The 13,644-nt window shown below is 37.8% G+C and overlaps 1 protein-coding gene across 1 annotated transcript in view; it reads right to left on the bottom strand.

Moving 5' to 3' along the window:
• LOC140163844 (uncharacterized) overlaps nt 1–13,644 on the bottom strand; it is an 84,119-nt gene that overhangs the window by 47,943 nt on the left and 22,532 nt on the right. The window contains exons 8-14 of the mRNA XM_072187158.1: nt 11,900–12,001; nt 9,379–9,766; nt 8,143–8,240; nt 5,864–6,013; nt 4,251–4,369; nt 2,980–3,139; nt 2,139–2,320 (exon numbers count right to left, since the gene is read on the bottom strand). Of these exons, the coding sequence (XP_072043259.1) occupies nt 2,139–2,320; nt 2,980–3,139; nt 4,251–4,369; nt 5,864–6,013; nt 8,143–8,240; nt 9,379–9,766; nt 11,900–12,001 (1,199 nt within the window). The remainder of the gene's footprint in view (nt 1–2,138; nt 2,321–2,979; nt 3,140–4,250; nt 4,370–5,863; nt 6,014–8,142; nt 8,241–9,378; nt 9,767–11,899; nt 12,002–13,644) is intronic.

Genomic DNA, 13,644 nt, shown 5'->3' with positions numbered 1-13,644 from the left:
AACATACTTATGAGACCATTTTTGCACCATAGTGTACATAAGTACCAGTGATTGCACTGACGAAATTTCATTGATATAGCTCTTTCACTTCTGGGCGATCTCTAAAACTTTTTGATACCCCCTCGTACACTGTGTATGAATTAGGTTAAAACAGGGTATGACTTGTTACACAAGAAACTAGACTAATCTATTTCGCCCTAGCACTGAATGTTGATGCTTGTCCAATGCTCTATACCATTCCCCCCCCCCATATATGTGGCAGTGACATCAATGCTTCGAGGCAGCTGTTTCACTCACGCAAATCTATGTGGTATCTTTAAGCCAGTGCGTGAGTATGCCAGCATTTTCACTGAACGCTAGTGATTGAAGCTGCGCCTAATGAAACGCGCACTGATGTCACTGCCAAATCAGGTGAAAAATGATATACCCCTTGAAGCTCATTAACTTGTCTCATTTCTCACTGAACAAGACAAAAAATAAGCACATTCATACCCAATCTATACCTGTCCATTGATTTTCATAGATTTATATTTCTTAGTTTGCTGTTGCTAAGAGAAGATATCTTACACTTCCCACAATGCATTTCTTCCATTTTCTGATTTGCTATTCAATGCAACAAAAAATACCTCAATTAACAGAGTTCATCCAAATCTTGCAATTGCAATATTTCTTGTCACTATCGACCCATATTGCATTAAATAGCATATCAGTACAGGCCTAAAGAAATGCATTGTCGGAAGTGTAAGATTCCTTCTCTGGCAATTACTCACATAAGCAGTTGTAATTGGGGCTATTAAAATGTCTTGCTTCATTAATATGTAACTCATGATCAGTGTCTATGTGCTGTCTTTTTTTTGTGTGAAACAATTGGTGAATCTTACAGCCTAGTATGAAGATGGAGTGCCTATGTATCCCTTTAATATATTTTTTCTTATTACTTTCTATAATGCTCATTGTGTCTATCCTGGGAATTTCAATTAATGAAAGCAGCTGAACAGTGTGATGATCCTCCGCGTACACTGTGTGATGCACGCTCGCGTATGTGTAATGTGGAAGTGAATCCGACCATGTCAACTCACTTGTGATTGGTTAGGTCGTACGTTTGTGTTGTATTTTGAAATACGCACAGATACAATCGCGGTCGGATCGCATACAGCTGTTTGCAGCCGTGTTCATTCTATTCTCAGTGTAGTAAAGGAATTTTCCTGTACCCATTGTCCCAAAGGGTCCATGCTGACACACAAACAACCCCACAGAGTCAAAAATTAAACATGCTCCAATTCAGAAGCACACCAAATTATCTGCCTGATCGCAAGGATCACTAGATTATAAAGTTTGCGTACAACATGCAATTGCAGAGTCAAGTTGATCCGATTTTGATATAAAATTGGATGGATTGAGCCCATATTTATTGGTTGAGCTACAAGTTTTAAAATATTGGACAAGACGTAGTCGAGTCCAATATTTTAAAAATAGTGAGACCAATAAATATTGGGTGTAAAGCATCCAATTTTATCATCATTATGTGTTGGATCCAATATTTTCACACACTTGGATTCATCAAAACATAATAATGGTCAATCTTGGACCACATTGTTTATCCAGCTTAAGGGAGTCAGAAAAAGATTTAGTTTCCAATACCTTTCATGTCTACTTAATATGTTAGGTAGCAAAGATGTATATAGGATCCAATGTCAATTTCCTACTTTTTTCCCAGTTTATCAGCCTACCTTAATAACTAAACATCACAGATAATAGAAACTATTATCCAGGAAATACGACACAAGAACAATAAAGAATTAATTTTGATCAAATTGACTTAAAGGAGTATTTCGTGATCCTAGCATTTTCTTTTTATGACATTTTTCAGTAGATATCCACAACTGCGTTTGCGAGTTATGCATGATTATGTGTATTACACTGCTCCATAGGCCACTGTTGTAATTTCGTTCTGGTACACCAGAGCGTAATTCAAATTTGACAATATTTTTGCTAAATGAATTAATCTGCAAGGAATTTTTTGTACATAAACATTATGTAGCCAGAGGTTTCCAGTGGTATGAAAATCTCAACTTTTTTTGAGAAAAGTGGGGGGATGAGGCTGTGGATCACGAAATGCCCTTTAAACTGAGCCTTACCCCAGAGAAAGATACTTTTGATGATGTTCTGGATACTTGGGAGTCGTTCCTTTTGACATCAGCAATGCTGGTACCGTCGTCATCCTTTGATGCTACTGTGTCTTTGCTGAATCGATCACATAAGACGAAGGCATGGGAATCTAATTGAAGTGGTATGGCATCATCATCGACATCATGAAGATCTAATTATAGAAATAGAAAACAGTTGAAATTGTTTGAAAAAGCACTTTATCCCTGTAAACATGCCAAAAAATCATGCTATCAGATTTAAAATCTACACTACACAGGAGCAGTGTGGATTTTCAATAGAAGAGCCCAATATATGAAGGACAGTTTCCAGTGGCAGGTATGAAAAGCCTAACACGGAACATGTTTTTCAAAAAATTTTACCCTAACACAACTAGAAAGACAAACATACTCACATTTTTATAACTCCCGCTCATCATATAACTATTTCTAAGAAAATATTCAAGCTAGTATTTTTTATTAAGTGGAAAATCTGTAATGTGCAAAAGACTGCTGCCAGTAATCAATGTGTGCTTGCCACTGGAAACAGAGTTTTTTCATTTTTTGCCCTATCAGGTTAAGGCTAGAACTGACATTAATTCAAGAGCATTCAGAATTTTGCCATTTATCTCCACTCTATGTACTTTTATGCTGTGATTTAAATCACAGCATAACTCCAGTCTTAGAGACAACAAATTTTGCTTCAAATCTTAAAATGGCAGCTATTCGAAACGTCTGAGAAAAGGTATCCATTTTAAATATTAGGAGACAAAAGCGATTTATTCAGTTTAATTCCAAATCTCATGACCCCTCCCTCCCCACCACCACCACCTACCTCCAAATTTATCCACCTCCAGCAGGCAGAATTGGTCAGGATCAGAATTCTGCACCCCAAATTTTTGCAATCCCAAGGTTACTACTTCATATGCTGGTGTAGACAGTGATATGCTTAGAAGCTTGCCTTTTGGTTTCTGTCCATTTTGGTGGTACACAAGCTGAGGAAAAATAAAAGAGGAGAGAGGGATTAACACACCCCATAAACGGGAATATCCTAAAGTTTGTTCGGCTTATAGAAGGCGGAAAAATAGGACTCATAACACTGTGTATTTATATAGAATGGCATGCACGCAGTTGGGCACAATGTTTACGCTAGCTGTAAGTTGCATAATGCGTAAGTGGCGCACGCTTATGTGAATTAACGCGAGCGTGAGTTAGAGGACTTAATTGACTTGCGCGGTAACAAAAGCCGAATAATTGCCGCCTTATATAAGCCGAACAAACTTTAGATTAAATCCATCTTTGTCTGCACTGAGCATGTATTTGTGTTATGCTTGTAGTGATGACCGAAGTACTTATGAAAATATTCTAGCACAACTTTAGTGCTATGAAGCACGACTGGCTATCGGCACCTGTGTCTTGCACACCGTTTTGACAGGATCACGCTCAGGAGTTCTAAAAATATATGCTCAAAAACAAATGTGGTCAAAAGGTTAATTTGGACACAACTCCACAATCTTGGACACAACTGCGCAGTTTTATACTGCCAGATTTTGGTGGCAAGTCCAACACTTTTTTAACACACAAGTTTCTCAGTCGTTAACCCATAAAGTTGAGGGCAGCAGCAGTTATGAAGTAATATCCAAGATGGCCGACAGTGGCTTATGCCATCGGAGCATTTATAATTGAAGACCGAATTAAAAAGACAAGTTTGCGTCTGACGTCAGGGCAAAGGCGCAACATTATTGGTTGCTGACCTTCGTAGTACAGCATTTTTGGTCAGGTTGACAGGACGTCATACGCAAATTAGTCTTTTTAATTTGGTCTTCAATTATAAGCGCTGTGAGCAAGCAATGGGATGTTTCTGTTGCCACATTTATGCGCCATGAGTGATGGAAGTTATGTCAAAGGCAATGCATACATTTATTTGCTTTGAAACCAGAGGTTAATCATCTTCCATTTAAACTATTTGGTATTTTGCCCTGCAGTATTTATCTCAGACCAAGATAGGGCGTACCAAATGTAAACATATATATATATCAACTCTCATCTAGATAGAACACTGTCTATTTATATCTATGCTAAATTGGTCCTACACTTGTAATTCACCTTAACAGAGCCACCCTGTGCTAGTCTCGGGCGAAGCTCCCATCTTCCCGCTACATGATCAGGCCACATATATTGCACTTCCAATGGGAACTCATCATACTCCAATTCACGATCATCACCTGTGTAAAAGACAATGATTGAACTACATTCAGATAAAGAGTAACACATATAAATACAGTGATATTTGTGAATCATGTTTTACCCAAGGACACAAGGGACTGAAAAAGAAGAGAAAAAGCAATACAGAGAGAAAATAAAAACAGGCAGGGAAACAACCAGTTACATAATTTATTTGGAAAAAAGATGGGTTTTGAGGACCATTTTGAAAGATCTGATGCTGTAGGAATTTTAGACCAAAGAAGGCAAGTTGTTTCATAAGCGAGGGACTGCAATGGAAAAAAGCCCTGTCACCAGTGACATAGCTACATGTAGGGGGTATGATGTCCGGGGCAAGAATGGCCCACAAACTAGTAAAAATATTGTTTCTGGACTGAAATTGTTGACCAAATGTTTTTTTTTGCCCAGGGCGGTGTAGGGATCACAAAAATTTCAACACAATTTGTTGACCCTAAATTTTTTTTAACCAGGAGCAATTTGACCCCCCCTAAAAAGCAGTGCCCACCAGGGCATGTGTCCTACGTCACTGCCTGTCACTTGCTTGAATGCGAGACTTGGGAACATGGTGACATTTGGCAACAAAGGAGCATAAGGAGTAAAAAAACACTTTCTGGGTATGAAGAGGTGATGAGATGTAGCCCGGTCAGAGGTTGTTGAGAGTTTTGTATAGGCTTATATGTGTGAACAAGTTAAGTGTGCGAAATTAAATTTGTTGTGCAACCGGAAGCCAGTGAAGGTCTTTTAACACCGGAGATGAGAGTGATTTTGAGTTTCTAAAGGAAGGTGACCCAATATATTTGAAAATCAAATTATTTAAAACTTACGTATAACATAAAATGTCGTCCCTAAGCATTGATGCAAAAAGAACATATGTAAATGTTTCTTGTAAATGTGACTAATTCCTCATGGAATTACTGACATTTATACAGCATGATACTTGGGTAATCCAAGATTTTATTTCAACATTGTTTTATACATTGTATTTGTTAATTTAAATTTATATTGTATATAATAGGCCTATACTGTATTGCTTTCTCATCTCTGTAGGTCAAATTTTAATGGAGTAAAATCAATCAATCAATCAATCAATCAATCAATCAATCAATCACACTGTAATTACATCCCAAACAAAACAACTAACCTTCTAGTCTTTTGGTACTGGCTGGGATTACTTCCCAAATGGTGATCAATCAATCAAGCAAGCAAGCAAGCAAGCAAGCAAGCAAGCAAGCAAGCAAGCAAGCAATCAAGCAAGCAAGCAATCAAGCAAGCAATCAATCCCAAACAAAATAACTAACCTTCCAGTCCTTTGGTACTGGCTGGGATTACTTCCCAAATGGTAATCAATCAATTGATCAATCAATCAATCAATCAATCAATCAATCACATCCCAAACAAAATAACTAACCTTCTAGTCCTTTGGTATACGTACTGGCTGGGATTACTTCCCAAATGGTAATCAATCAATCAATCATATCCCAAACAAAATAACTAACCTTCCAGTCCTTTGGTACTGGCTGGGATTACTTCCCAAATGGTATAAAGACGGAAATCTTCCATCAACTTGAGAGTTGCCAGGCACTCCTTGATAACATATTCCGTATTGGTGTCATTCTTGAGTTTAACAGGTATGCTTGAAGATGAACCTAAAAATAAAGGCAATTTAAATCAAGATATAAAATATTACAATGTATAAAAAAAGAAATATATGCAGGCCTTGCCGTCTAGATTTTAAAAGCGAGCGGTTAATCACTCGCTAGCATGATGCTAGGCGAGTGGTCGCATTTTCACAAATACTATTTATTTAGGTATAATCAAGTAGAGCTTTGGTCTTAAAATGGTATTTATGAATTTGTGTTGAAATGCGCGCAAAGCGCGCTAAAATTTGTGACTTTCTCCGCTTAGAGAGGGCACAGAATCGATTAAATGCTAAATTTGCTGATTCAATTGCTGATTTGGGGAGATTCGCAGCGAGTGATATTTAGTGTGTATGGCGAGTGAAAAATCGCTCGCTAGAAATCGAGTTTGGGCGAGCGAGAGCGATCGCTCGCCTCAAACGGCAAGGCCTGTATATGGTTACAAGATTGGATATATAAGTGACCAACTTGTACAAAGTTTAAAGTGGTTCTTCCAGCTATAACTGCCAGCCAATAAAAGTACATTTTTCCCAATAAGCACATCAGAATACAATGTACCCACAATTTCAGAAACATCCATATAACAAATTATAAAATTCAACAACTATTTTGCAAAATGAGCCTGAAGTCGGACATATTCAATTTTCCGTTTCTTATAGGATAGTAAACAGCATTTGCAAAGTTACATTTTGCCGAAAACCCCATTGAAATCGGACAACCAGTTCAAAAGGTATGAGAAGTTAAAGAGTTTCCGAAACAAAAGGAAAGAGTTCCTTTGTTTGGCTATATCTCAAAATCAATATTTCCAACTTAAAATGTATTGTGTATAAATATCAAAATTTTACCTAGCAACTGCAGACGGTATCTAACAAACCTTGCAAATGCATTATACATGAAAATTTGTTTACAGACCTCCTTGAACAGGTTGCATGTGGTTTTTTTCCTCGGTTTTGTCCCGGTACCCCAGGTCAACATAAAAAGTGGTAACCATGTGTGTTCTAAATTTCGCGGAAAATGGGTATTTTGTTGACTGAAATCGCGGACCATGAAATCGCGAAAAAAGGGGTATTCTGAGCATTGTCTCCGCAAAAAAAAAAAAAAAGGGGTATTTCACAGGTTCGTTCGATCGATGTCTTCAGCCCGAGTCTTCAGCCTCTGTACACAAAACTTCGAGGGATTGTTCCTCTTTGGTTCATTTTCAATTAAAATCAGTATACAGGCATTGTAATTACCCCAGTTAATAACACAGGATCATCTGGGAGTACAACAGACACAAATTAGTAATGCTCATACTTGCACATTTTGTACTTAATATATTAAAATATTTGGAGTCATTGAAAAGGGGTGTCTGGAAATCTTCTCATTGAAAACCTTGAAAAAGGGGGTATTTTTACCCTGATTTTGTCAGTGATTTGGCAAAAAAAGGGGGGTAAAATCAATGAAAAATCAGTGAAAAGGGGGGTTTTGAAAAAAGGAAGAACACACATGGTTACCACTTTTTATGTTGACCTGGGGTACCGGGGGTTTTGTATAGCCATGTTGTTTTCAACTGGCGCCTTTGATCACCTCAACTAGATATTGCTTTCATGCAACTTTGTTGAGTATTTATGTAGATGTAGAGGTCCACGATTTAATAATGATGATGATGATGATGATGATGATGATGATGATGATGATGATGATGATGATGATGATGATGATGATGATGATGATGATGATGATGATGATGATGATGATGATGATGATGATGATGATGATGATGATGATGATGATGATGATGATGATGATGATGATGATGATGATGATGCGCTGAACAGTAAAATATCTTAAACTACAATATACAAAATGAATTCATGTTTAACATGATATACCTTAAAAGGTCTTACACTACAACATACTTAAAGTACACATGGTAAGAAGACAATGGTTTAGGACGCCCGTGGTAATCAGAACCGGCATGGTGTGATGAAAAAAGCAGAAAAACACAGATTAATCACTGGTTCCTCATCACAGGCGCCCTACAAAATATGCATAATAATTAAACAAACGACTTGAAAAATAAAGGTGAAATGACATGTGTCTTCCTTTGTCAGCAAACACATACATCCCACATACCCACAAACACAATACTGACATACCTTTCAATCCAATCTTAGGCCAAATTTGCACAGTTGCTTCATTTTTCTGTTGCTTTCTGCCAACTTTGGGGCTAATAGCACCAACTAATTTCATTATGCTGTTGAAGAAAAATAATGTGCAGTTAGTATGGGATTATAATTTTGAAGCAAAATGTTAACTTACATAAATTATATCTTTAAATGGTTTTCAATTTTAAAACAATTTGAAATTACTTTGTATTCTAGGTTGGTAAACATAAATAAGATTTACTCTTTCCCTAGTGAAGTCCTTTTCATAGGGCTGAGCTTTTAGAGTTATAGCGAGTGCCATCTTCAGAACAACTAAATAAACATGATGATGCTCCTTATATACACTAGGGGGAACAGTCAATAGGACATGTCAATGTGATCGACAGAAAGTGTCAAGAGGGAGATGTCAATATGATTGACAGGAAGCGTCAATAAGGGAACTTCTGTGTGGAGAACAACAGAGATTAATTAGCTTGGTGGTCCTTTTGCAAAATCCATTCCATTCAGGAGGAATGTCCACTCCTTTGTTTCTATTGAAATTGTCTAGAGTAGAATGGATATGGCAAGCTTCAATGAACTTCCTTTCTCACCACTTGACTTGGTATTCATATCCAAAATCTTGTTATTATCCCAGTCAAAAATCATATACATGTAACTTACAAATAAAAATGTAAAATTTCCATTTCAAAGATGTAGGACTATTATCGATGCCCAAGATAAATAGACCATCTGATATGTACTGTATTCTTAAAGCCCCATATAATAAATGCCCCATCATTTTTTCATCAAAGTGTTCCATAAATGATGTCAAAATACCATACAGTACCTGTATTTTCGAACATCAATCACCAATTTCACGATAATCCTTGTTATGGCAGCCGTTGTCATTGACAGTGTGTACAGTATTTAAAGAGCTTTGTTGCAAAACCCCTTACATCCACTTGAGCAATTTTGAGAACACATCAAAAAATCATCATAATCACTGATATAAGGGGGGTTTGCAACAAAAGCAGTTTTTGGCGGGATGCTCATCCTACCAAAGCATCCTGCCAAAAACTGCTTTTGTTGCAAACCTCATATATCAGTACTTTCTTTGATGATATTTTGATATTTTTTGGGAGGTTTGCAACAAAGCTCTTCATTTGTAGAAATTACGCAATGTTTGTAGAGCACCACAGCACTGACAGACAGTGCTACCGATATTTTTCAATGGGAATTATCACTCACCCAGTTTTCTTCTTCCTATCCTCCCCATCACTTCGTTTACTCCCTTCACTCCCTGAGCTTGGCGTGCTTTTCAGCTTGATTTCTCGGCTCGGCGGAGTAGCATATATACTGTTATCTGGTGTGTTTAGCTTGTCACTATCATGGGATTTAGTGTTCGTGTTCGTTGCAAGTTCGGTGCTTTCTTGCACATGAGTTCTAGGACTGGCATATCTTGGACTATTTTCTCTACTGCCCTCGCGTGATGCAGGGTTTTCCTCCAATGCTTCCATTGTTGGGGCGCTGTCTGCAGGTATTACTTGAACAGCGCCCTCTGGATCCTGCGACTGCAATACAGCTACAGCTGCTATGTATTTCTGTCGTTCGTATCCACTGATTTGATTTATTGCACCTGAAAATGTTACAAAAAAAAAAAAAAAAAAAGACCAAATTATTTCAGCTGTTCAAAGCAGTAATTTGAAATGATAAATAAATTCAGTTACAAAAGTTTAAAATTACATAAACCAATAAAATATCAAAAACATGCTTATCTGTAATTAAATAATGAGCTATTGCAGTTGAAATCCATACACCTATGGAAGACATGACCTTAATCAATCTCCCACACAGGGAGTATGAATGGGGTGACCTGAATGGGTGATTACATTTGAAATCTACACTCCCGGTGTGGAAGATTAAAGTCCCATTCAGCGATTCCAGCGAAAGTATAAAAAAATTATAATTTAAATGTGAAGGATAAGTCATTAAAATTGTTCGGTATTTCTGAAATGAAAAATTTGGGCAAAAAACAAAGAAACAGCATTTTGACAAAGTCGAAGCCCCATTGAAATGCATGTAGCTAATTTATATACTGTCAGTATATAAATTACAGATCCATATAAGATGCCTTATTATGTCTTAAATACAAAGCTTTCGGAAGACAATGTTAGCACATCTTTGACAATGACAAAGGTACCAAAATCTGAGTTTTGATGATTTGTATGATTGTCCGGATGAGCAAATCACTGAATGGGCCTTTAATGCCATGTCTTTCATAGGGGGTGTATGGATTTCAACTGTTTCAAAACAGGAATTTGATTGAAACTATTGTAACTAGTGACAAACCGATCTGGATTGGCCCGATATTGGCCAGATCGGATGTGGATCGGGATCGGTAAAAATCCACTCAATTACCGATCCAGTGAACCGATCCAACATTGTTTGATAAAAAAGATATATTACGACCTGAACAATGTTAAAAACGATGAAATTAATAAATACTGAAGTACATGATGTGTTCCCACAATAGTTACTAAGTTCCAAAAAATGATAAACCTTACGTTATATCACATAATTAACCCTATAAAGCCTTGTACATGACTGTATATACTTCCGCATTTTATGCTGCAGCGCTGTGAGCTTGTTGTTATCGAAAGCATGCCACTGTGCACCGTGTCTGCGCAGGTTCACAAGTTCATGGTACACGGGTTAACGAACTTTGAGAAGCAAGCTAGAATTTACCAGATTAGCGCCGCGTCGCTAGCTTAGAATTGTGTGCTACACGTGCTGTGTGCATAGCTTAAATGGTACACATGTTTGTTTACAACTACGCAAGTCGGCATAAATGAGTTATTTCGTGGGATATCAAGTAATTCTTTCAAGGTAAAATACTAAATATATGTACTGTACTACTGAGAGCTACTGAGCATACATGGAAGTGTTAAATGTGTCACAGTCGTCATTCATTCTGAGTCGGAAAATAGCCCTAACATGGATCGGATCTGGATCGGGATCGGGCCGATCTGAAAATTTTTGGATCGGGGATCGGCAATTTCCGATCTAGGGTGGATCGGTTCATCACTAATTGTAACGATCTCAATTTATGCATCATTTTATGACTTATATTGGATTAAGAGCAATACTTGTCACTGAAGTATAAAGAAAGCTTAAAATTAAACAAGCTAACTATTCTTTGTTTATATAAGTATATAATTTCTGCTGGTGGCCATAGCAAATGATGTATGTTAACCTAACCACATGTACTGCCATCACTACTTAACTTGATGTGAAACTACATCATACCGTGGCATGCCGCTGAGCGGCAGTGGCATGACTCTGAAAGCCAATGTTGCCACTCAGCACCGCTCTGTGCTCATTAGCCAAAATTCATATACTACAGAGTGACACTGCTCCCAAGATGACTTGAATTCAAATCCTATAGATCTGCTGCTTTGGGCAAAGCGGTGGAGTGATCGATATATTGGCTTGCCGCTGGTCACCGCTAGTGTTTCTGGTGCGACTGCACAATAGAGCAAAATCGTTGTCAGATTGGCAAAGCGGCAAGCGACAGGAAAGTACAGTTTGCCCACTCTGAAGTACAAAGTGACAACACTTGCGTATACAGCGTGTAAACAGTGCACAGTGCTGCGTCTCTACTGCAGGTATGCGTGCCTTCAAAGTCGGCATGTATGCATCTGCGTCGCTACTTTGTTCTTCAGAGCAGACTGACTGTATAAAACCAGCATACTGGTCAAGATTGACTTACTTATTGTATCATTCAAGTTTATATTTGCATCTGGGTTGTTGAGTTGATATAAATGAGACAAAAGCTGCTCTCTGTCATCTTTGCTTGTAACTTGCATTTCATCTGAAAAATAAAATAATACAAAATAAAGGCCACATATTTATATAAAAACAGGGAAAATCTGTTCCAACTGACCAGTAGGGAACCAAAGGATGCTAGCAATGGATAAAATTAAAAACATATTTATAGCATACAATTACATAGAGTGTAATTTCTACTAAGAATCTGAGAGCAATCAAAGCAATAAGAATATAGAAGCAATGAAATCAAGTTTAATACACCATTTCACATACATTCTCTGGATTCCACAGAACATGGCTGGTGTACAAGTTGTGATTAAACCCTCATCATTGTCAGGGTGTGGGCAAGGGTGAAAATAAGAGCACATGAACCAGGGGCCACTTTGGCAAAAAAGTGGCCCCTGGTTCACCAAGATTTGGAGTGAACCAGGGGCCACTTTGGATGAACCAGGGGCCACTTTTTTTAAAACTATTATTATAAGTTTGGGGATCTAAAATAAAAGCACTGCAGTATAATGTTATTAAAAAAATAAAAAATAAATTAATTAAAAAATTACACCGTGCAGTACGCTCACATAACACGTGCTCTCTGCAGTGCACCTCCCCCACTACACAGTGCACAGACTGTGCGGTGTTGTACAAACTTTATTGCTCAAATAAAACGTTAAAGTGCATTTCCGCCGTGATATTCCATCACTAGTCGCTATGATAAATTTTCTCAATTCCATGTCAGTTTTGTTCCGAAACGTGGTCAGAAAAAGGTGCAAAAACTTGGCGAAAACTCAATCAATTTCCATAGTTTTTTCTGTATGTGACGGCCATTTTAATATTTAATGGGGTCATGGTTCATGTTCATGACGTCATCCCCACGGAAATAGTCGATAGTTTACCGAAAATCTTCGGGGTAACTCCATGAATGAAATCTTTTCCCCGAGTCCAACTTCGTGCGATCGGAAAGCTGCCGATAACTAAATTACAATAATTTATGCAGACTGACCTGGGCACTGAATTCTACGTGCGTACGCAGTTCATGATTTTAAAACGATGTTTTCGTCAACAAAACTTGTTAAGCTTACAGGTAATTTCTACTTAAATTTTAGAGTCAGGTAGTGTTGGAGACGTACGAGCGCCACTCGGGAGAAAATGGGTGTCGCCCGTCTATATTATTTTGCCTTGTCACGAGCGCACTTGCCTGGTTTCTGGGGGCCAAACGGCGCCCGTCGCCCGCTTAAAATCACCCTTGGGTGTGGGTTAAAGCCCAGATCCATGTTCGTCAATAATAAGTAAGAATCCACCTTTCATTTACTTTGCCCCACTCAAATGCTTATTGGTTAAAGTATCACATGAAGGCTGTTACAAGATGGCCACAATTTAGGCATTGTGGAGGATGCTTCACCCCAGTTCAGAATCTTGTTCAAATGACACAATTTGCAGCATGCCTCAACAGCACACAGTGGAGAAGTATCATGCTAGGATTGCCAATAAATTTTAGCCCGTAACACATATTGACAAATATCCATCCACAATTTTACTTAAACAAGTAAGCAAACTTGAGCAAACTGGCATACTTTAACGGTTTAACTTGGTCAAATCAATTTTACAGGGCATTTTTGTGTAAAATTACGATTTTCTATCAATCTTATACAAAAAATTGCTTTAAAAATTTTCCAATTTAGGTTTTTTTAT

Source organism: Amphiura filiformis, chromosome 11 (assembly GCF_039555335.1).
Source record: "Amphiura filiformis chromosome 11, Afil_fr2py, whole genome shotgun sequence".
NCBI classification, from domain to species: domain Eukaryota; kingdom Metazoa; phylum Echinodermata; class Ophiuroidea; order Amphilepidida; family Amphiuridae; genus Amphiura; species Amphiura filiformis.
Note: the sequence above shows the minus strand (reverse complement) of the source record. Positions and strands in the feature narration are given on the sequence as shown.